The sequence below is a fragment of the Pristis pectinata genome, chromosome 10 (genome assembly GCF_009764475.1).
Source record: "Pristis pectinata isolate sPriPec2 chromosome 10, sPriPec2.1.pri, whole genome shotgun sequence".
NCBI lineage: Eukaryota > Metazoa > Chordata > Chondrichthyes > Rhinopristiformes > Pristidae > Pristis > Pristis pectinata.
Genome location: NC_067414.1, coordinates 88,906,904 through 88,928,375, shown reverse-complemented (window position 1 = coordinate 88,928,375; position 21,472 = coordinate 88,906,904). Strand labels below are relative to the sequence as shown.

Sequence of the window (21,472 nt, the reverse complement as noted above, 5' to 3'; positions counted from 1 at the left end):
GTGGCTACACTACTCTGATGAAGGGTCATTGAAACATTAACTCTGCTTCTCTCTTTACCTGGCATCACAGGGAGACAGGGTGGTGAAGAAGGCTTTTGGCACGTTGGTCTTCATTAGTCAGGGCACTGAGTATAGGAGTTGGGATGTTATTTTGCAGTCATATATGACATTGGTGAGGCAGCACCTGGAGTACCGTGGATAGTTTTGGTTATCCTGTTTTAGAAAAGACATCATTAAGCAGGAAGGAGTGCAAAGAAGATTTACAAGAATGTTGACAGGACTCGAGGGTCCGAATTATAGGGAGAGGTTGGGCAGGCTAGAGCTTTATTCCTTGGAATGTAGTAGACTGAAAGGTGACCTTACAGAGGTGTATAATATCATACAGGGGCATGCATAGAATGCACACACTCTTTTTCCCAGGGAAAGGGGATCAAAAACTAGAGGGCATAGGTTTAAGGTGGAAAGGTTTAAGAAGGACCTGAGGGGCAACTTCTTCAGGCAGAGGGTGGTGCGTGTATGGAACAAGCTACCAGAGGAAGTGGTTGAGGCGGGTACAATAACAACATTTAAAGGACATTTGGCCAGGTACATGGATAGGAAAGGTTTAAACTGATATGAGCCAAATGCGGACAATTGAAACTATCTTAGATGGGCATCTTAATCGACATGGACAAGTTGGGTCAAGGAGCCTGTTTCTGTGCTGTATTACTCTATGATTCAGTCAAAGTCAAAGTTGAGTTTATTGTCATATGCACAAGTACATGTACAGGTGTGATGGATAGTCACTATCCAGGCCCAAAAGGTTTATTGCTAACCTCAGCTTTTTAGAACAACAACAGAAACTGTCCAAGGTTCAAGATTTTTGCTGTTCACTAAGTTAAACTTTTTAGCACATCAGCAGAAATTGTCCAAGTTTCAAGATGTTTGTTGTTCACTAAGTTAAACTTCCAACCAGTATTCTCTGCCCACCCTCTTGACTTCTAATCAGCACACTTGGCTCACTGACCCTCTTGACTTAATCAAGAGGAACAATGGGGTCCACATTGGCCGAGTTAAACTCTGACCTAACAAGAGAAACAAGAGGGTCCACGTTGGCCTAATTAAACACTCCATCTACCTGGCCTGATGAATGTAGTTGAGAAACGTCACATTCCGATGATGCCAACCAGTAGAAAAACAGTATAAATGTTAGAAGGCAGTCAGGGTTGGTGGGATTGACAGACAGAAGATACAGAATTCATTCCTGAGCCTCGGTTTCTGCGATGGATGAATTGTTTGTCTGCAACGCATTGGTATGTTTTTCTAATCTGTAAGAATTGTATTTTGGAAATACCTTGTTAGTTATAAACCTCTGTCAAGAATTACTCCTCACATTTAAACGTGCTTCACTTAAAAATAAACTGTTTAATCTACTTTGTTAGCTGGAAGTATCTCCTCCTTGGTTGGGAGGGGGACCCACTGCTCGAAATAGTAGTTATTGACAGCTAGACCCCTTCAGGAAGAGACTAAAGTAGTGAAGTAAATTAGCCCTTGAATTATAGGTGGATACAGTATAATCTCCCAAAAGTGATGGTACTTGTAGATACTTATACCAGACAGGGCTTAAAGTCTTGACTTAAGTTCAGAGCACTCGAACGGGTACACTCAATATCATCACACAGGTGCAATGAGAAACATACTTGCAACAGCATCACAGGGACATAGAACCAGATAAGCAGCATTCACAAGCAAACTATAACTTAAGCATAAATTATGCACAATTTTTACAAGAAAGAACACAATTAGAATGAAAAAAAAAGTACATTTTGGTGCAAGGTGATCAAACTGGTCATAGTGTTGTTAAACTGTAGTGATTAGGGTTGTGCAGGTTGGTTAAAGAACTGAATGGTCGAAGGGAAGTAGCTGTTGTTGAACCTGGTGGTGTGGGACTTCAGGCTTCTGTACCTCCTGCCCAATGGTAGCTGTGAGAAGATGGCATGATCCGGATGGTGGAGATCTTTGATGATGGATGTTGCCTTCTTGAGGCAGCGCCTCCTGTAGATACTACTGATGGTGGGGAGGGATGTGCCAGTGATGTATAGGGCTGAGTCCACTACTCTCTGCAGCTTCTTACACTCCTGCACATTCAAATTGCCGTACCAGACCATGATGCAACCAGTCAGGACACTTGCAACCATACATCAGTAGTAGTTTGTTAGAGAGTTTGGTGACAAACTGAACCTCCTTAACCTCCTAAGAAAGTAAAGATGTTGGTGCTTCTTCCTTGTGATTGCATCTATGGGCTGGGCCCAGGACAGGTCATCCGACATGTCATTCCAGGAATTTAAAGCTGCTGACCCTTTCCACCACTGATATCCCAGTGTTGACTCTATGACTCTCTGCAGATGCTGCCTAACCAGCTAACTACTTCCAGGATATTCTGCTTTTATTTTAGCCTTCATTGGCCAATGTATTAAGTAGAAGAGTTGGGATGTCATGTTACAGGTGTACAAAATGTTGGTTAGGCCACACTTGGAGTATTGTGCACAGTTCCGGTCACCACACTAGAGGAAAGTTCTGAATAAGCTAGAGAAGGTGCAGAAAATATTCACAAGGATGTTGTCTGGATTGGAGGGCTTGAGTTATAAGAAGAGATTGTATTGGTTGGGCCTGTTTTCCCTTGGCCAAAAGTAGCTGAGAGGTGACACGATGGAGATATATAAAATTATGAGAGGCATAGACAGGGTAGACAGCCAGTGTCTGTTTCCCATGGTAGGACTGTCTAAAACTAGAGGGCATAGGTTTAAGGTGAGCAGGAGGAGGTTTAAAGGGAATCTGAGGGGTAAATTTTTCCCATAAAGAGTAGTTGGTATCTGGAATGAGCTGCCAGAGGAGATGGTGGAGGGAGGGGCAGTAACAACATTTAAGAGGCATCTGAACAGGTACTTGAATGAGCGGAGCATAGAGGGATATGGAATTAGTGCAGGCAAGTGGGATTATCATTGATAGGTATGATGGTTGGCATAGATGTGATGGGCTGAAGGGCCTGCTGTGTGACTCTATTTCATTTTTCTAGCTCTTTCTGCTTTCATTTCTACTTCCTGGCAGTTTTTAGCTTTTTCGTAGCGACATAGTTTTTCCAAATGTGGGATCTAGACATATGTGTGGATTGGCAGACATTGCACTCATTAGAAAAGAGAAGTTTTCTTATGTCTCTGAGAGACTAGATCATGTTGCAAGAGTTATTGGCATGGGTACAGCTTTAACTTTAAGCAGTTAGTATATCTTTAACAACAGGGGAAAGGAACTCCTTTAAGAATTGCAGCAAGTGACCGAATCTGTACGTTGTTCCAATGCTTTAGTGCTGAACTGGGCAAAGTGGGTTTTGCCTATCAGGGACTAAACCAGAGCGAGAATGCAGTCCCTCAATATTGTTTAATAAAGTTTTCTGGATGCTAGTTTGAATCACCACCTGTTTTCCGTTATCCTAGGGAAAGATATTGAGTCAGTCACACCATTGGAGCAGGAGAACCTCTGAGAACATTTCCATATATGTGGCATGCCACAAAAAACAATGGCTCAACTTGGCTGAGTTTTGAAAAACTGATCCAATATCCTTGAAGGTGAAAAATGACAACAAAAATTTCTTTCCTGTGCATATCTTTGGCTCCTAACTTTGAGCACAGACCAGGAGGTTTGGTGTCAGCCATCAGGTCATCCAAATTCTTCAGTCTTCATGGAACCCCATCTTCCCATGCTCATTGGAAGCAACTAACTGGTTGCATGGTGCCGCAACAACTACCTCTTGCTCAACGTCTGTAAAACTAAAGAGCTGATTGTTGACTTCAGGAAGGGGAAGGACGGCAAACGTGCGCCAGTCTATGTTGGGTGATCAGTGGTGGAGAGGGTTAGCAGCTTTAAATTCCTAGGCGCTAACATATCAGATGAACTGTCCTGGGTCCGGCACATAGATGCAATCACAAGGAAGGCGCACCAGCATCTTTACATTCTTAGAAGGTTAAGGAGGTTTGGCTTGTCGCCAAACGCTCTAACAGACTTCTACAGATGTACTGTTGAAAGTATCCTTACTGGTCTGGTACAGCAATTCGAATGTGCAGGGATGTAAGGAGCTGCAGAGAGTAGTGGACTCAGCCCAATACATCATGGGCACATCTCTTCCCACCATCGGTAGTATCTACATGAGGCGCTGCTTCAAGAAAGCAACATCTATCATCAAAGAACCCCACCATCTGGGCCACGCCATCTTCTCACAGCTACCATCAGGCAGGAGGAACAGAAGCCTGAAGTCCCACACCACCCAGTTCAAGAACAGCTACTTCCCTTCAACCATTTGGTTCTTGAATCAACCAGCACAACCCTAATCACTACCTCAATATAGAAACACTGTGCCCACTTTGCACTACAATCTACAATGGACTTTCTTTTTTTGTTCTAATTGTGTTCTGTCTTGTAAAAATTGTGTTTAAGTTATGTTTTTCTTGTGAGTGCTGATCTGATGCTATGTGCCTGTGATGCTGCTGCAAGTCAGTTCTTCATTGCACCTGTGAATACGTGTACTTGTGCATATGGCAATAAACTCGACTTTGAACAAGCATATTGTTTGTTACCTCCTTGGATAATACTTCATGGTCAGTCAAATAGACGTTGACAACCTCCCCATTTCCAATACTTTCTTACAAGCGTTCAAAGGAAAAAAAGCACTCAGTTTTGGAATGATTTTTCTCCTGGGTGTCCTAAAGATTCATCTTCCTTATTGACTCCAGAATGAAATCCTGACAACCAATTGCCTGAATCTAATCTGTGTTTAGTCAGGCGCAAGATACGTGTCAAGTCACCTTTACCCTCAACGTTTAGTGTCTGTCACTGGCAACTTCCGGCTGGTCACCATAGCATTGTCTGATTTTCCAAGGGGAGTTGTGTTCATCGATCAGGATACAAGTGGAAATTCCCAGTGATGCTATTCGTAAAAGTTGCCACTACAGTGAGACCAGTACAATTGTACACACAATGAGCTTAATGGCTTCCTTTCTCTGCTTTAAATTTTGACTAGGTGACCGTTTTGCAGAACACCTGCGCTCCGTCCGTAGCCGCGATCTGCATCTCCCTGTTGCCAGTCACTTCAACTCCCCCTCCCACACTATCTCTGATATGTCAGTCCTCAGCCTCCTCCACTGCCAGGAGAATTCCAAGCGCAAACTGGAGGAACAGCACCTCATTTTCTGTCTTGGAACCTTGCAGCCTAATGGCTTGAGTATTGAATTCTCCCACTTTAAGTAACCCCCACCCCCCACACCCCCAACACCCACCATGCCTCTTCTTTTCTTCCCTTTCCTAACCTCTCTCCCTTTTTTCTACCCCCCTTTTCTCCTCCTTACCTTTGACCCATCCCCTGGTGGATCTGCTCTCCCCTCCTCCCCCACACCTGCCTATCACTATCTCTTACCTGCATCAACCTAGTGCCCACCCCGCCTCCCCTCTTTTGTCCACCTGTCACTGCTCTGCTTTTCCCTCCTATATATTGGGCTTCCCCTTTTCCTATCTTCAGTCCTGAGGAAGAGTCCTGACCCAAAATGTTGACCGCCTGCTTTTCTCCATGGATGCTGCCTGTCCTGCTGAGTTCCTCCAGCATCATCGTGTTTTTCATCCTAGATTCCAGCATCTACAGTCTTTTGTTTCTCTTAAATTTCTACAATTCTAAGAAGTAAATTCTACTGTGATTGAAAAAATTCACTGGACAGCCAAGGGTGTGACACAGTACCAGCAACAGTACAAAACATTTTAATTAAAAATAATTATGATAACCGATATCCAAGGCAGAAGTACAAACCTGCTTCAAGAAACAGTTTTAGAGCTTTGAGCATGTATCCATTAATAACTTTTTAGCCTCCAGCCCTTCAAAGCATCAGACGATATATATTGTTATGCAGCTCTTAAAAAGTGAGTCCATTCTTTAATGGTTAATGGCTCAATTTTGATTTTGCGTTGAGACTAAGAATTTGTGATTATCTTGTTAAGGTGCAGGATTATACTTGTTATGATACCTCACTGTATTTACTAATTGCCTATTAGAGAATAAACAAGGCATGGCAATGTTCAGGAAATAGTAGTGGATTAACAATTGTACCAGATAGGTAGAGAAAGAGAGATCAACCGTAAGGAGTAGGGACAAAAATCAATGCTAGGTTTGGCTTCCTCAAGTGGCTGCCAGCAATTTGCATCCTCAAATAACTTTGGGATATTTTCCAATGGATAATGAGGACGAATGATGCTGAATCGTTGAACAGGAATAACGGTGAACACTAGATATGCTAGAAAAAAGTAATGCATTGTAAAGAGGGGAGCGAAGGTAAACAGGAAATGGTAAACAGAGACACAAGAGACTGCAGATGCTGGAAATCTGGAGCAACACACAAAAAGAGCTGGAGGAACTCAGCAGGTCAGGCAGCATCTATGGAGGAAAATAAACAGTGGATGTTTCAGGTCAAGACCCCATCTGGACCGGAAGGAAAGATGGCAGAAGCCAGTATATTAAAGGGATGGGGTGCCCATCTTCTCGGTCTCACCTGGACCCACCTGCCAGCTCTTCATCCACCCCTGCCCCCAACCTTGTATTCTGGCTTCTCCCCTCTTTCTTTCCAGTCCTGATGAAGGGTCTCGGCCCAAAACATCGACTGTCCATTTCCCTCCATAGATGCTGCCTGACCCGCTGAGTTCCTCCAGCATTTTGATGGTAAACAGAGAATGGATGATAAGAACAGATGGTAAACAGATGATCTGTGGTAAATTGGGGAAATGATGGTAAACATGGAACAGATGACAGGCAGAGGACTGGTAGTTAGATAATTGATAAACTGTGGATAATGGTAGACAAAATGGATAGTAAGCTGGAGCTGATTTCTATGTGGTGAACGGTAGTTGATGCTGGGATTCACCATCAAATGGTGAACCGGAGGTGGATGGTAAATCAGGTAAATATGGTAAATAGAAGATAGATGGTAAATTACAGCTGGATGATAACTGGAGATGGATGGAAAACAGGGAATGGATGGGAAACGGAGGATGGATAGCAAATAGGATAGATAATAAACTCAGGATGCAGGGAAAATAGTAGATGGTGATAAACTAAGGATGGGTGGCAATTATTGAATGGTAAACTGGTGATAATGGCAGGTACAAAAGGAACGGTAAATCAGAGAGGGATGACTGGTAATGACTGGCAGATGATAATCAAGATCAGGTAAGGATAGTGGGTTTCATCCCTGAAGGAAATTAGTGAACCACATTTGATCCAATAGGTTTTATGGTCATCAGTAGCAAGATTAGTTGTTGTTTTTCCAAAATATCAATCGAATTTACATTCCATAGTTGCCATGGTGGGATTTGAACTCAAATCTCTGGATTACTAGTCCAGGTTTGGGTTTACTGGTCTGGGAATTTAACCATTGTGCCATCATTCCTTCACTACCACTGGGTCTAAGTCCTACAATTTCCTACCCGAGAGATGTGTGAGAGCACATGCAGCAAAAGGGCTGAGTCATTCAAGAAGGCAGCTCGTCACCACCACCTCAAGGGCAATTAGGGAGGCAATAAATGCGGGCCTTGTCAGCATCACCCAGGACCCAATAAACTAAAAGATAAACTCGTGGTCTCCCAATCGACCTCATCATGGCCCTTGCACTTAACTTGTCCACTTTCTCTGTAACTATAACACTATATTCTGCATTCTGTTTTCCTTTTTACTACCTTGATGTACTAACAAATGGCATGATCTGTCTGGATGGCATGCAGACAAAAGCTTTGCACTGTATCTTGGTACACGTGATAATAATAAGACAATACCAATGCAAGTAAACAAAAAACAAACCAGCAACCAATAGTGCATAGGAGATGGATGGAAAAAAGGGATGGGATGTTAAATGAAGAATGTATAGTAAAGAGGATGGAAGATAATTGGGAAATCAATGGCAAACTAGCAGAGGGCCAATGATAAACAGGAGATTGAGAGTAAATTGTGTTGAATAGTAAAAAGTAAATGGATGGTATATAGGGAATGGCTATAATGGAAGATCGAATTTGAAGGCAGAATACATGGTTAATAGCAGGAGTCTAGCAGTGTGGAGGATCTTGGGGTCCATGTCCATATATCCTTCAAGGTTGCTGCACAGGTTGATAGGGTGGTTAAGAAGGCATATGGTGTGTTGGCCTTCATTAATTGGGGTATTGAGTTCAAGAGCCATGAGGTGATGTTGCAGCTCTTACAGAAATCTGGTTAGACCACACTTGGAGTATTGTGTTCAGTTCTGTTTGCCTCATTATAGGAAGGATGTGGAAGCTTTAGAGAGGGTGCAGGGGAGATATACCAGGATGCTGCCTGGATTGGAGAGCATGTTTTATGAGGATAGGTTGAATGAACTAGGGCTTCTCTCTTTGGAGAGAAGGAGGATGAGAGGTGACTTGATAGAGGTGTACAAGATGATAAGAGGCATAGATCGAGTGAACAGTCAGAGACTTTTTCCCAGGTTAACAGGAGGGGGCATAATTTTAAGGTGAGTGGAGGGAGATATAAGGAGGATGTCAGGGGTAAGTTTTTTACACAGAGAGTGGTGGGTGCGTGGAATTCATCGCCAGCAGATGTTGTGGGAGGTGGATACATTGGGGACCTTTAAGAGACTCGTAGATAGCCACATGAATGGTAGAGAAATGGAGGGCTATGTGGGAGGGAAGGGTTAGATAGATCTTAGAGCAGGATAAAATGTCGGCACAACATCGTGGGCCAAAGGGCCTGTACTGTGCTGTAGTGTTCTGTGTTCTAAAGAGATGAATGGTAAAGAGAGGATGGATGGTAAATAGGGAATGGAAGGTGAGGGGAAGATCAGTGGCAACACAAGAGACTGCAGATGCTGGACTCTGGAGCAACAAACAATCTACTGGAGGAACTCAGTGGGTCGAGCAGCATCTGTGAAGGGAAAGGAATTGTCGACGTTCCAGGCCAAGACGCCGCATCGGGTCTGAGAGTGGAGATGGCCAGTATAAAGAAGAGAAGAGGCATGGTGATACAGGAGCCCAAGGTGATTGGTGGACTGAAGAGGGGGGTGAAGGATGATGGGCAGGTCGAGCCAGGTAGGGGAGGGGTGGGGTGGAGTCGGCAGACAGTGGCAGGTGCATGATGGATGTGGGCAGAGAAAACAAAAGGAGAGGCTGATGGAGCGATGTTGGGGGTGGGGAGGTAGGGTGAAGGTAGAGACAGCCGCTGGAGGGAGATAAACAGCAACACAACGCGCTACCAGAGCTGGAGTCTGATAAATACGGGAGGTGAAAATGGGAACCATTAGGGGAGAGGTGCATGCTGGTCAGAACCAGAACCAGATAGGGGATGGGAGGGGGGGGGGAGGGGGGAGACTGTGGGTGGAACCGGGAGGGGGAGGGGGACAAAGATGGGTGATGGGGGTGGGTGGGGTTGGGAAGGAGGACAAAAATGAAAGGGCTGGAGGAGGATCGTAAAGGGAGAGTAACCTAAAACTGGAAAACTTGGTGTTCAAGGGAAGATTAATGATAAAGAGTGGATGGACGGTAAACAGAGCCTGGATAATCAAAGGGAGTCGGTGGTAAACAGTGGATGGGTGGTAAGCAAGATGGGGGATAAACTCAGGATATGTGGTAAATAGCAGACGATACTAGGATTAGATGACAATCATCAGATGGCGAACTGGAGATGGCTGGTAAGTAGGGTAGGGATGATAAATAGAAGACGGTAAATTATAGTTGGATGATAAATTGGTGATGGTTTATCAGATTGTTGGTAATCTGGAGGTGATGGAAAGTGAGGGTTGTTTAGAAAACAGGATAGGAAGGGTAAACAGGGATCACGGTAAACAGAAAATGGATGTTAAACGACAGATGATGAGAAACAGTGGACAAACAGGAAAAAGGTATGGATGGTATACCAGATTGTACACACGGGATGTATGGAAATAGGAAAAGGGCGGTTAGTTGGAGATGGATAGTTGGGCAAGGGAAGGAGGTAAACGGTCAATGGATGGAGAACGAAGGATGGATGAATGTCGGGGGGGGGGGGTGTGGTGAATGGTAAACTGGAAGTCGATTGTAATCTGGAGCTGGTTGGTGTACTAGAGATGGATGGTAAATGAATCTGGGGGGAGGTGATGGGAATGTGGGGAGATTTTTTTAAAAATGGGATTAATGTAGGGTTACTGTATAAATGGGTGGTTGATGATCACCCTGGATCCAGTGGGTCAAAGGGCCTGTTTCTGTGCTGTATCTCTCTATGATTATGACTCTATGAGTTGGAAGGTGCACTGAGTACACTCTGGGTGGGGACTTCAATGTCCATCACCCACAGTGGCTTGGTAGGATCACCAACGACTGAGACGGCCAAGTCCTGAAGGACGTAGTTGCTAAACTGCATCTGTGGCAAGTGATGAGTGAACCAACATGAGGGACAGGCCAGTCTGACTTCCTTGCTGACCTACATGTGCAGATGCATCTGTCCACTATGGCACTGGTGGGTGACCACTGATCAGTCACTGATGTTTTGTGACACACTATATTTGGACTGAATACGATAGACACAGAACAGATCTACTGGCTTAAAACTTGGCACCCATAACGTGTTGTGGACCATCAGCAGCACACAATCTGTAAGTATGTGGTCTGTCAGATCCTTCACTCTACCAATACTGCTAAGAGTGGGTCTAGCTCGCTGGGCAACACAGTCGACATGGACGAGTTGGGCTGAAGGGCCTGTTTTCATGCTGTGTGAATATGTGACTCTTAAGTGGTCTCTACATGTTCCTCTCACTTTGAGGATCAAACCTGTTCAACGAAGAACAGGAACAGCACCAGGGGTCTCCAGACTGTTGGTCTAGACCTCGTCTGGTAATTTAACCATTAGGCTGTCATCATTCCTTCATTGCCTCTAGGTCTAAGACCTAAACTCCCTCCTTAATTGCACTGTGGGAGCACTTGCATCCAAAGGACTGCAGGGGTTCAAGAAGGCAGCTCACCACCACCCTCTCAAGGGCAATTAGGGATAAGCATTGAATGCTGGCATTGATCCTAAAAAGATTAAATAAGAGAAAATGGCAGCCGGTGGTAAAGAGAGGATGGGTGGTTAAGGGTGTGCAGTAAAAAAGGGGATTGAATGGATGGTAAATAAGTCACAGAGCTAATGGATGGCAAATAAGTACAGAAACAGGCCCTTCTGCCCACCACATCCATGCTGACCTTTTTGCTACACTAGTCCCTTTTGGCCATACTAGGTCTGTATCCTTCCGTGCCTTGCCTATTTAAGAGCCTGTCTGGTAAACTGATAACCAGGCACAGTAGTGTAGCAGTTAGTGTAATGCTATCACAGCGCCAGTGACCCAGGTTCAATTCCCGCCGCTGTCTGTAAGGAATTTGTATGTTCTCCCTGTGGCTGCGTGGGTTTCCTCCAGGTGCTCTGGTTTCCTCCCACATTCCAAAGATGTACGGGTTAGGAAGTTGTGGGCATGCTATGTTGGCGCCGGAAGCGTGGCGACACTTGCGGGCTGCCCCCAGCACACTCTACGCAAAAGATGGATTTCACTGTGTGTTTCGATGTACATGTGACTAATAAAGATATCTTATCTTATCGACGGCAAACCAGAGATGGATTGTAAGCAAAGGACGGATGAGAAACAGGGGGCATGTGGTAAACCAGGGATGAAGAGTAAAAAGCAGATGGATAGTATACAGAGGACGATGGTAAATTGCGGATGGATCTTAAACAGATGGAGAGTGAAGAGGAACTGAATGGTAAGTTGGGATGGAAGGTAGAGTCATAGAGATCATACAGCATGACAACAGGCCCTTCAGCCCAACTAGTCCATACCGACCAAGGTGCCTTCTCGAGCAAGTCCCATTTGCCAGCATTTGGCCCATATCCCTCAAAACCTTTCCCATCCATGAAGCTGTCCAAATTCCTTTTAAACATAATTATATCCGCCTCCACCACTTCCTCTGGCAGCTCGTTCCATATACCCACTGTGTGAAAAAGTTGCCCCTCAGGTCTCTTTTAAATCTTTCCCCTCCCATCTTAAACCTATGCCCTCTAGTTTTAGACTCCCCAACCCTGGGGAAAAGACTGTGACCATCGGTCTTATCTATGCTCCTCATGAGTTTGTGAACAGTAGTTATGAGGTGAATGGTGAATGGAAGATTGATGATAAACCAGGGAGAAATAGAGGGCCGATGACTAATAAGGAATGGATGGTAAACAAAGGGTTAATGAAAAACAGGTGATGGGTGCCACCCTGGAAATGAATGAAACCACTGGATTGTTGCAGAAAACATTCTAGTTCACTAATGTCCTTCAGAGAAGGAAATCTGACCTCCTTACCAGATCTGGCCTCTGCGAGACTCCACGCAGACCAAAGTGGTCGACTCCTAACTGCTGCCTGTCCACATATTATGAACTGGGACTTCACGGTAAGCAAGGGACAGGTGATAAACTGGGCATGGACGGCAGAAAGGAATGGACGGGAAACTGGGGATGGATGGAACTAAAACTGAGGTGCCGAACTACTCCTTCTCGCAGAGAGGGGCGAACCGTTGGACCTCACTACATTGGAGTTTTTATTAAGGAGAAAACAGATGATTTTTGAAAGATGAGGGAACTGGCACGTTTGAGCAGACAAAGCCTGTGGAAGATCATCCATGAAGGCATTGAGGGGCTGAGTGGCCTACTCCTGCTCCCGTTTTCTTACATTCTTAGGTAAACAAGGGATGGGCCGTAAACAGGAGATGAGTGGTTAATGGTAAACGGATGCTGAACAGGGAATGGGCAGTTAATTGGAACAGGATGGTAAACTGTAGATAGATGGTTAACAGAAGGCGGACTGGAAACGGGAGACGGAGGGGAAATGGGAGAGGGAGGGGATATGGGAGATGGATGGTTAACGGGATGGACAGACTGTTGACAGGTGATGAATGGGAAACAGGAATTGGATGGGAAATGGGAAATGGACAGAAATCGGGAGGTGGATGGGAAATGGGATGAATGGGAAACGGGAGATGGATGGGAAATGGGAGGTGGATGGGAAATGGGAAATGGACGGGAAATGGGAAATGGACGGGAATCGGGAGATGGATGGGAAATGGAAGGTGGATGGGAAATGGGAGATGGATGGGAAATGGGAAATGGACGGGAATCGGGAGATGGATGGGAAATGGGAGGTGGATGGGAAATGGGAGATGGATGGGAAATGGGAAATGGACGGGAATCGGGAGATGGATGGGAAATGGGAGATGGATGGGAAACAGGAATGGATGAGAAACGGGAGATGGGCGGGAAATGGATGATAAATGCATAATAGGAGATGGATGGTTATCTAACCATGAGTGTTAAGCAGGGATGGATGGGAATCAGGAGATAGAAGGTAAGCCGTGGAAGGATGTTGAACAGGAGGTGAATGGTGGACAGGAGACGGAACGTTAGTGGGAGATGAATGATATTCAGGAGATGAATAACCAAAGGCAAATGATTGGAAGCAGAAGATGGGTGGTAAACAGGGGTTGGATGGTTAAATGGAGCTAGATGGTAAAACCAGGGACAGAAGATAAATAGGAGGTTTGATGGTTCACTGGAGATGAATGATAAAAAGCAGATGGCAGTTAAACAGAGGATGGATGGTAAACAGGCAAGTAATGGTTAAGGGAGATGGATGATATATAAGACGGATAGTTAACGTGGGGTGGATAGTTAACTGGAGATGAACAGGGCACAGTGGTTGGACCCTAAACATGAGGTGAATGCTGAAGCTGCGATGGATGGTAAACAAGGGAACCAGAGACTAATGACAAAAGTGGGTTGGACAGCCAATAGGTGATGGCAGGTAAACCAGCATCCTCTGGTAAACTGGGAACGTGAAGATGAGCAAGAAATAGGCAGTAAACAGGGTGACTTACAGAAATTCCATGGTTTTGTTTAAGCCACAGTGTCAGAATTCAGCCATCTTTCCAAGCCAAGAGCCCGTTCTGTCACTATAGTGAATGTAAAACCCAAAGCGTTACACACAATCGACAATACCCAGTCCACGTGCAGAGAGTGGCAAGTCTTGATCTTCATATTGTGGCACTTGGGAGGTGTCTCAATCTGCAGAACGGTCACCCCACAATGATGGCCAAAATTCCCTCTAATCCAGAGTCAACATCTGTGGTCTCTGACCGTTCTCTCAAAATCCGTTGGCCGAGACAAAGAGAGTAACCTTTGACAAATGCTTGGCCTGAAAAGTGCGGTTGTGATATTCAGACATGTCCACATCCACCTCCACGGTGCAAGGTCCTACCAGAGGCTGAACAAGGATGAGCTCTCCTGTCTGCCTGTCAGATCGCTGGACCACGAACTGCCCTCGGTTGCTGCCTCCTATGATGCCAAAACGCAGGCTGTCTGCTCCGGGACTGCCAGGGGCGGCAGTTGTGGCAATGCGGAACAAGGTGACCGGAGTCTTCAGTTTGGAGGGCATCGAGAGGTAATGGAAGGAGATGGATTTTGCAGCATGGTGGCATGACTTGCTGTTCATTGGGCAAGGGTAGCGCTCACAGTGACTGCAAGAAAAGGAAAGCAGTAGATATACTCCAGTGATGTTTTTAGAAAAATCCAGCAACGAACCATTCATCTGACTGTTCCGTGCAAAGAATCATACTGCACAGAAACAGGCCCTTAGCCCACTGAGTCTATGCCGACCATTAAGCACCCACTTACACTAGTCCCATTTTATCTTCCCCACATTCCTATCGACGCCACCCCCCCCCCCCCCCCCCCCCCCCCTCAGATTCTGTCACTTGTCAACATACTAGGGGCAATTTACAGTGGCCAATTAACCACATGTCTTGGTAATTGGTTTATTATTGTCACATGTACCGAGGTACAGTGAAAAGATTTTGTTTTGCATGTCATCCATACAGATCTTTTCATCACATTAGTACATCGAGGTAGTACAAGGGAAAAACAATAACAGATTGCAGAATATAGAGCAGTGTTATAGTTACAGAGAAAATGCAGTCCAGGGAGACAATAAGGTGGAAGGTGATGATGAGGTAGATAGTGAGGTCAAGAGTCCATCTTATCATACAAGGGGTCCATTCAGCAGTCTTATAACAGCAGGATAGAAGCTGTCCTTGAGCCTGGTGGTACCTGCCTTCAGGCTTTTGTATCTTCTGCCCGATGGGAGGGGGGAGAAGAATGTCTGGGGTGGGTGGGGTCTTTGATTATGTTGGCTGCTTTACTGAGGCAGCGAGAAGTGTAGACCAGGGAGTCCAGGGAGGGGAGGCTGGTTTCCGTGATGTGCTGAGCTGTGTCCACGACTCTCTGCAGTTTCTTGCAGTTATGGGCAGAGCAGGTACCATACCAAGCCATGATGCATCCAGATAGGATGCTTCCTATGGTGCATTGATAAAAGTTGGTGAAGGTCAACGGGGACATGCCAAATTTCTTTAGCCTTTGAGGTGTGGGAGGAAACCAGAGCACCTGGAGGAAACATAGACAGTCACAGGGACAACACGCAAACTCCACACACACAGCACCCGAGGTCCGGATTGAACCCGAGTCACTGGAGCTGTGAGGCTGGACCTGTTGTAGATGCTCCACCGATTTCATCCTGTCCTACGCCTAATCCTGTCACAAAGACTCGCATTTACATAGCATCTTTCACATCCCTTTCAGGATGTCCAAAAGCACTTTACACCCATTGGAGTACTATTATTGTGTAGTCTCTTTTTTTATATGGTGTGGAAAACCCACAACCCATTTGTGCACAGCAAGCTCCCACAAAACAGCAATGAGATTAGAACTAAATTACTTATTTTGGTGATAGTAAGAAAAAATATCGGTCAAGAACTCCGGGATGATTTTCCTGCTCTTTTTTGAAATAACTTACACTGATTTGAGAGAATAGATTGACCCTTATTCTAACGTAGTATCTGAAAGTCATACCCTTGAACATTTTACTACTCCCTTATTAACACATTAGAGTGTTGGCCATGTGTCATTGTTGTGGCCATGTGTCTGGAATGGGTCTTGAACCCACCACTTTGAGTCTTGAGGACTACCAGATCAAAGACAAGCTATTCATTTTATCGTAGGTGAAGAAATTAAAGTGTCTGTCCAAATCAATTCATTTTATCACTAAAATATTTTAACATAACAAACAGGCCGGAATAGGTTGTATGGCCTCTCAAGCTTGGTCCACCACTATGGCTGATCTCTACAGTGTCCCCTTTCCTCTTGAATTCCTTATCTCTTGATTTCATGTGAATTTGAGCTGGCACATTGGTGCAGTAGTTCGTGCTACTAACTCACAGGAATACGGATACTTGCCTTCAATAGCCGGGGCATACAAGAACTAGAAGAGGCTGTGACTACATAGATGGAATGAGATGCTAGAGGAAGTGGTAGAGGCAGGTACGATGACAACATTTAAAAACATTTGTACAGGTACATGGATAGGAGAGGTTTAGATGGATGTGGGTCAAATGCGGGCAAATGGGATTGGCTTAGATGGGCATCTTGGTCGGCATGGGTGAGTTGGGCCGAAGGGCCTGTTTGCATGCGTAGTGTAACTTCATGAAACATTGGTTAGGCCACATCAGTAATGCTGAGCAAGGTTCTAGCTGCTACACTATCGGAAGGACTTGATTGCACTGGAGAGGAGATACATTAGGATGGGTACAGTTTTCCATGGAGTGGAGGAGGCCGAGGGAGGATCTGATGGTGGTAATCAAAATTACGAAGGGCATAGATAGTGAGAAACTTTCCACTCAGAGGAAATTTGAGGTAGTTGGAATCTGGAACGAACTGCCTGAGGGGGTGGTGGAGGCAGATACTCTCATAACATTTAAGAAGTGTTTAGATAAGCATCTGAAACTCCATGGCATAGGAGGCTACAGGCCAAATGCTGGAAAATGGGATTAGTATCGATAGGCACGGTAGTACAGCGGTTAGTGTAACGCTATTACAGCGCCAGCAACCCGGGTTCAATTCCCGCCACTGTCTGTAAGGAGTTTGTACGTTCTTCCCGTGTCTGCGTGGGTTTCCTCCGGGTGCTCCGATTTCCTCCCACATTCCAAAGACATACAGGTTGGGAAGTTGTTGGCATGCTATGTTGGCACCGGAAGCTTCACAAGATCACAAGACAAAGGAGCAGAAGTAACCATTTGGCCCTTCGAGTCTGCTCTGCTACCTCACCATGAACTAAACTATTCTCCCATCCAGCCCCAATTCCTGGCCTTTTCCCCATATCCCTTGATACCCTGACTAATTAGATACCTATCAATCTCCTCCTTAAACACCCCCAATGATCGGGCCTCCACAGCTGTATGTGGCAATGAATTTCATAAATCCACGACCCTCTGGCGAAAGAAATTTCTCCTCATCTCTGTTTTAAATGGGTACCCTCTAATTCTAAGACAGTGCCCTCTTGTCCTGGACTCACCCACCATGAGAAACAACTTAGCCACATCAACTCTATCCAGTCCTTTCAACATTCTAAATGTTTCTATGAGGTCCCCTCTCATTCTTCTATGCTCCAATGAATACAGTCCAAGAGCCGACAAACGCTCCTTGTATGTAAGCCCTTTCATTCCAGGAATCATCCTCGTAAATCTTCTCTGAACCCTCTCCAACATCAGTACATCCTTTCTAAAATAAGGGGCCCAAAACAGCACACAGTATTCCAAATGAGGTCACACCAGTGCCCCATAGAGCCTCATCAATACCTCCTTACTTTTATATGCTATTCCCCTTGAAATGAATGCCAACACAGCATTCGCTTTCTTTATTGCCGATCCAACCTGGTGCTTGGCGACACTTGCGGGCTGCCCCTAGAGCACTGCAAAAAGATGCACTCTGCTGTGTGTTTCGATGTGCATGTGACTAATAAAGATATCTTAGTCACTTGATGGCTGGCATGGGCATGGTGGGCTGAAGGGCCTATTTCCATGCTGTGTGATTAAAACTCTATGACTGAAAGATCAGCCCCAATTAAGTGCCCCAGCTGCTGGAGCGGACCTCAAACACAGAACCTCCAGGACACGCTGACACGCACAAGTTCATTGACAGACTGACTCACAATGGTGATGTTTTAACGTAGCTGACATTCCCGTGAGGCTGCGGACACTGTGGATTAACACACTGAAATCCTCCTCCCGTGTTGATGCAAGTCGCTTCCTTTGTGCAATTGTGCTGTGATGTTGCACACTCATCTATATCTGGAAGAACAAGAGCAAAAGCTTAACATCAGTGCATGTTTACAACGTCCAAAAAACCCGTAAAGCCTTTTTTTTGTACGGAGTGCAATTAAATTAGAATTACAGTGATAACACTGTTTAACTTACTGGACCAAACCAACACATAATTCCACAAAATTACTATCATCTTACTCCTTTCTTGGAGATTTGTCCTTTGCATGTGACATGTACTATCTACCCAGTCACACGGCACATGGGCCTATGCCCTTCAGCCCATCGAGTCCATGCTGACCATCAAGCACACATTTATGGAAAGATCTCATTTTATTCTCCCCATGCACGCAAACAAAAGCTTTTCACTGTATCTTGGAACATGTCACAGAGTCATACAGCATGGAAACAGGCCCTTCAGCCCAACTGGTCCATGCCGACCAAGATTCTCATCTATGCTAGTCCCGTTTGCCTGCGTTTGGCCCATACTCCTGTAAACCTTTCCTATCCATGCACCTGTCCAAGTGCCTTTTAAATGTCATTAATGTACCTGCCTCAACCACTTCCTCTGGCAGCTCATTCCATATACTGACCACTCTCTAGGTGAAAAAGTTGCCCCTCGGGTTCTTATTAAATCTTTCCCCTCTCACCTTAAACCTATGCCTTCTAGTTCTTGATTCCCCAACTCTGGGAAAAAGACTGTGTGCACTCACCCTGTCTATGCCCTTCGTGATTTTATAAATAAAACCTTAAACCTCTATACTCAATCCTAGTTACTCAAACCTCTAGAAGATCAACTCTCATTCTCCTACGCTCCAATGAATAAAGTCCTAACCTGCTCAACTTCTCTCCCTCGAGTCCCGGCAACATCCTCGTAAATCTTCTCTGCACTATTTCCATCTTAATGGTCTCTTTCCTTCAGCAGGCTGATCAAAACTGAACACCGTATTCCAAGTTAGGCCTCACTGATGTCTTGTACAACTGCAACATAACATCCCAATTTCTATACTCAGTGCCCTGACTGATGAAGGCCAGCGGGCCGAAAGCCTTCTTCACCATGTGACAAGAATAAACCAGTACCAATACCAACCCTGCAGATTTTTGGGCTGTGGGAGGTGGGAGGAAACCAGAGGAGACTCAGGTGGTCACAGGGAGAACATGCAAACTCCACACAGACAGCACCTGAGGTCAGGAGTGAACCTAGGTCACCAGAGCTGTGAGACAGCAGCATTACAAACTGTGCCACTGTGCACCCTTTGCTGAGAAACTCTCTCTGGGCATTTTACCAATGATCCTCTGAGTTAGTTTGTTGGAAGTGCCTTTGTCTTTCAAAGGAAATGCTTTGATCTCAAGGCCAGCTCTCAAATATTATTTTTACATGCAATATCTGTGGGCCCAAGTTCAATTCTGCAAACAACAGCCAGAGGATAAACTGGCTTGGATACCCCAAAGCAATTTCTTTTTAACAAGAATGGTCACTGAGTCGAGCTCAATTGAAAATATAAATCTTGTCCAGACATAAGAGCTTTAGAATTAGGAGCAGGAGTAGGTCACTTCTCCTTTCTAACCTGCTCCACCATTCTTCAAGATCATGACAGCTCTTCCACCTCAGTGCAATTTTACTGCGCTATTTCCGTAACGCTTGATTCGCCTAATATCCAGAAGACTATCAATTTCAGTTTGGAATGAATTCAATGACCTAGCCTCCATAGCAGTCCAGGGTAGAGAATTCCAAACATTCACCACCCTCTGAGTGAAGAAATTTCTCTTCATTTCTTTTCAAAATGATGCAGTGATAATAAATCTGATTCCTTCTGAGCGTATGGCCCCTGACCTGTCTTAAGCTGGCTGTTATTTGCTGATTTATTCCAGGGATAACCATTCCTTCATCATAGCTGGGTCAGATTTCCCTCCCAACAGCCTGGATTGTTGCCAGGGTTGGAGGACCATTTATGGGGAGAGATTGGATAGGCTGGGCTTGTTCTCCCTGGAACGAAGGAGGATGAGGAGTGACTTGATAAACGTGTATAAGATTTATGAGGGGCATAGATAGGGTAGATAGTCAGAATCTTTCTCTCCACGGCAGTCATATCAAAATCAAGAGGGCATAGGGTTAAAGTGAGAGGGAGGAGATTCTGAGGGGTCAGTTTTTTTTACACAGAGAGTGGTTGATATCTGGGACATGCTGACGGAGGAGGTGGTGGAATCAGAAAGAATTTCTATGATTAAGAAGCAATTAGATAGACACTTAAATAGTCAAGGCCGATTTAAGATGGATATGGTCCTACTGCGGGGAAGTGGGATTGGTATAGATGGGCAAAATGGTCAGCATGGATGTAGTGGGCCGAAGGGCCCCTTTCTATGCTCCATCACTCTATGTACAGGTAAAAGTAACCCCTCACCACACGGACAGGGGCAGTTTGAGAAGACATCCTCTCTTGGGCAATTATGGGTGGACAGTTCTGCTGTCTTGCTTTGCCTACAATCCATATTTCCCACAAATGGAAAAAAAAGGAAAATAGCCCAATTGTTCCCACAAGTGAGGACTTACCATCACAGCTCCTGCCATCATTGAGAAGCCTGTATGCAGCTGGGCAGGTGCAGCGGTACGACCCAGGGATGTTGACACAGGTATGCATGCAGAGTCTGGAAACTCCCTCCGATTGGAAAACCTCGCACTCATCCACATCTGTGCAAAAGAATGAAGCTTTTGCTCAGCATCACACCACAGTGAATACAACCAGGACATGTTTTACACATAGACCCTGTTCTGGCCTTGACCTGTTTTGGTCTATGTGTGACTCCACATACATTGTTAATTCTCAATCTGCCCTCTAGCTTAGTTCGGGGGGTAATTAGTAATGATCAATGAACATGTAAGTAAAGCCATTTCAGGCAGTGCTTTGCAGATCATAATAATTTTCTGCATGCAAGAACTTCTCTTATCTTTTTTTCTTCTGTCAATGATCCTAAACTTGTTTCTGTTAACCTTACTCCTCCTGGAAAGAGTTTTCCCTTATTTAAAAAAAAATCATAACTTTGAACATTAAATCTCCCATTGGTCTTCCCTGCTCAAAGAGTCACAGATACAGCTCTGCCCATCACTGAGGACATCTTCAAGAGGCAATGCCTCAGGAAGGCGACATCCATCATCAGGGACCCCCACCATCGGGCCATGCCTTCTTCTCACTGCTGCCATCAGGTGGGAGGTACAGGAGCCTGAAGACCCACACCTCAAGGTTCAACAACAGCTTCC

General features: G+C 45.1%; 1 protein-coding gene across 1 annotated transcript in view; it reads right to left on the bottom strand.

Annotated features, from left to right (window-relative positions):
* Nucleotides 1-12,988: 12,988 nt before the first annotated feature.
* Nucleotides 12,989-21,472, bottom strand: part of LOC127575515 (fibulin-7) — a 48,975-nt gene continuing 40,491 nt past the window's right edge. The window contains exons 7-9 of the mRNA XM_052025449.1: nucleotides 20,768-20,905; nucleotides 18,108-18,246; nucleotides 12,989-14,586 (exon numbers count right to left, since the gene is read on the bottom strand). Of these exons, the coding sequence (XP_051881409.1) occupies nucleotides 14,214-14,586; nucleotides 18,108-18,246; nucleotides 20,768-20,905 (650 nt within the window). The 3' untranslated portion in view covers nucleotides 12,989-14,213. The remainder of the gene's footprint in view (nucleotides 14,587-18,107; nucleotides 18,247-20,767; nucleotides 20,906-21,472) is intronic.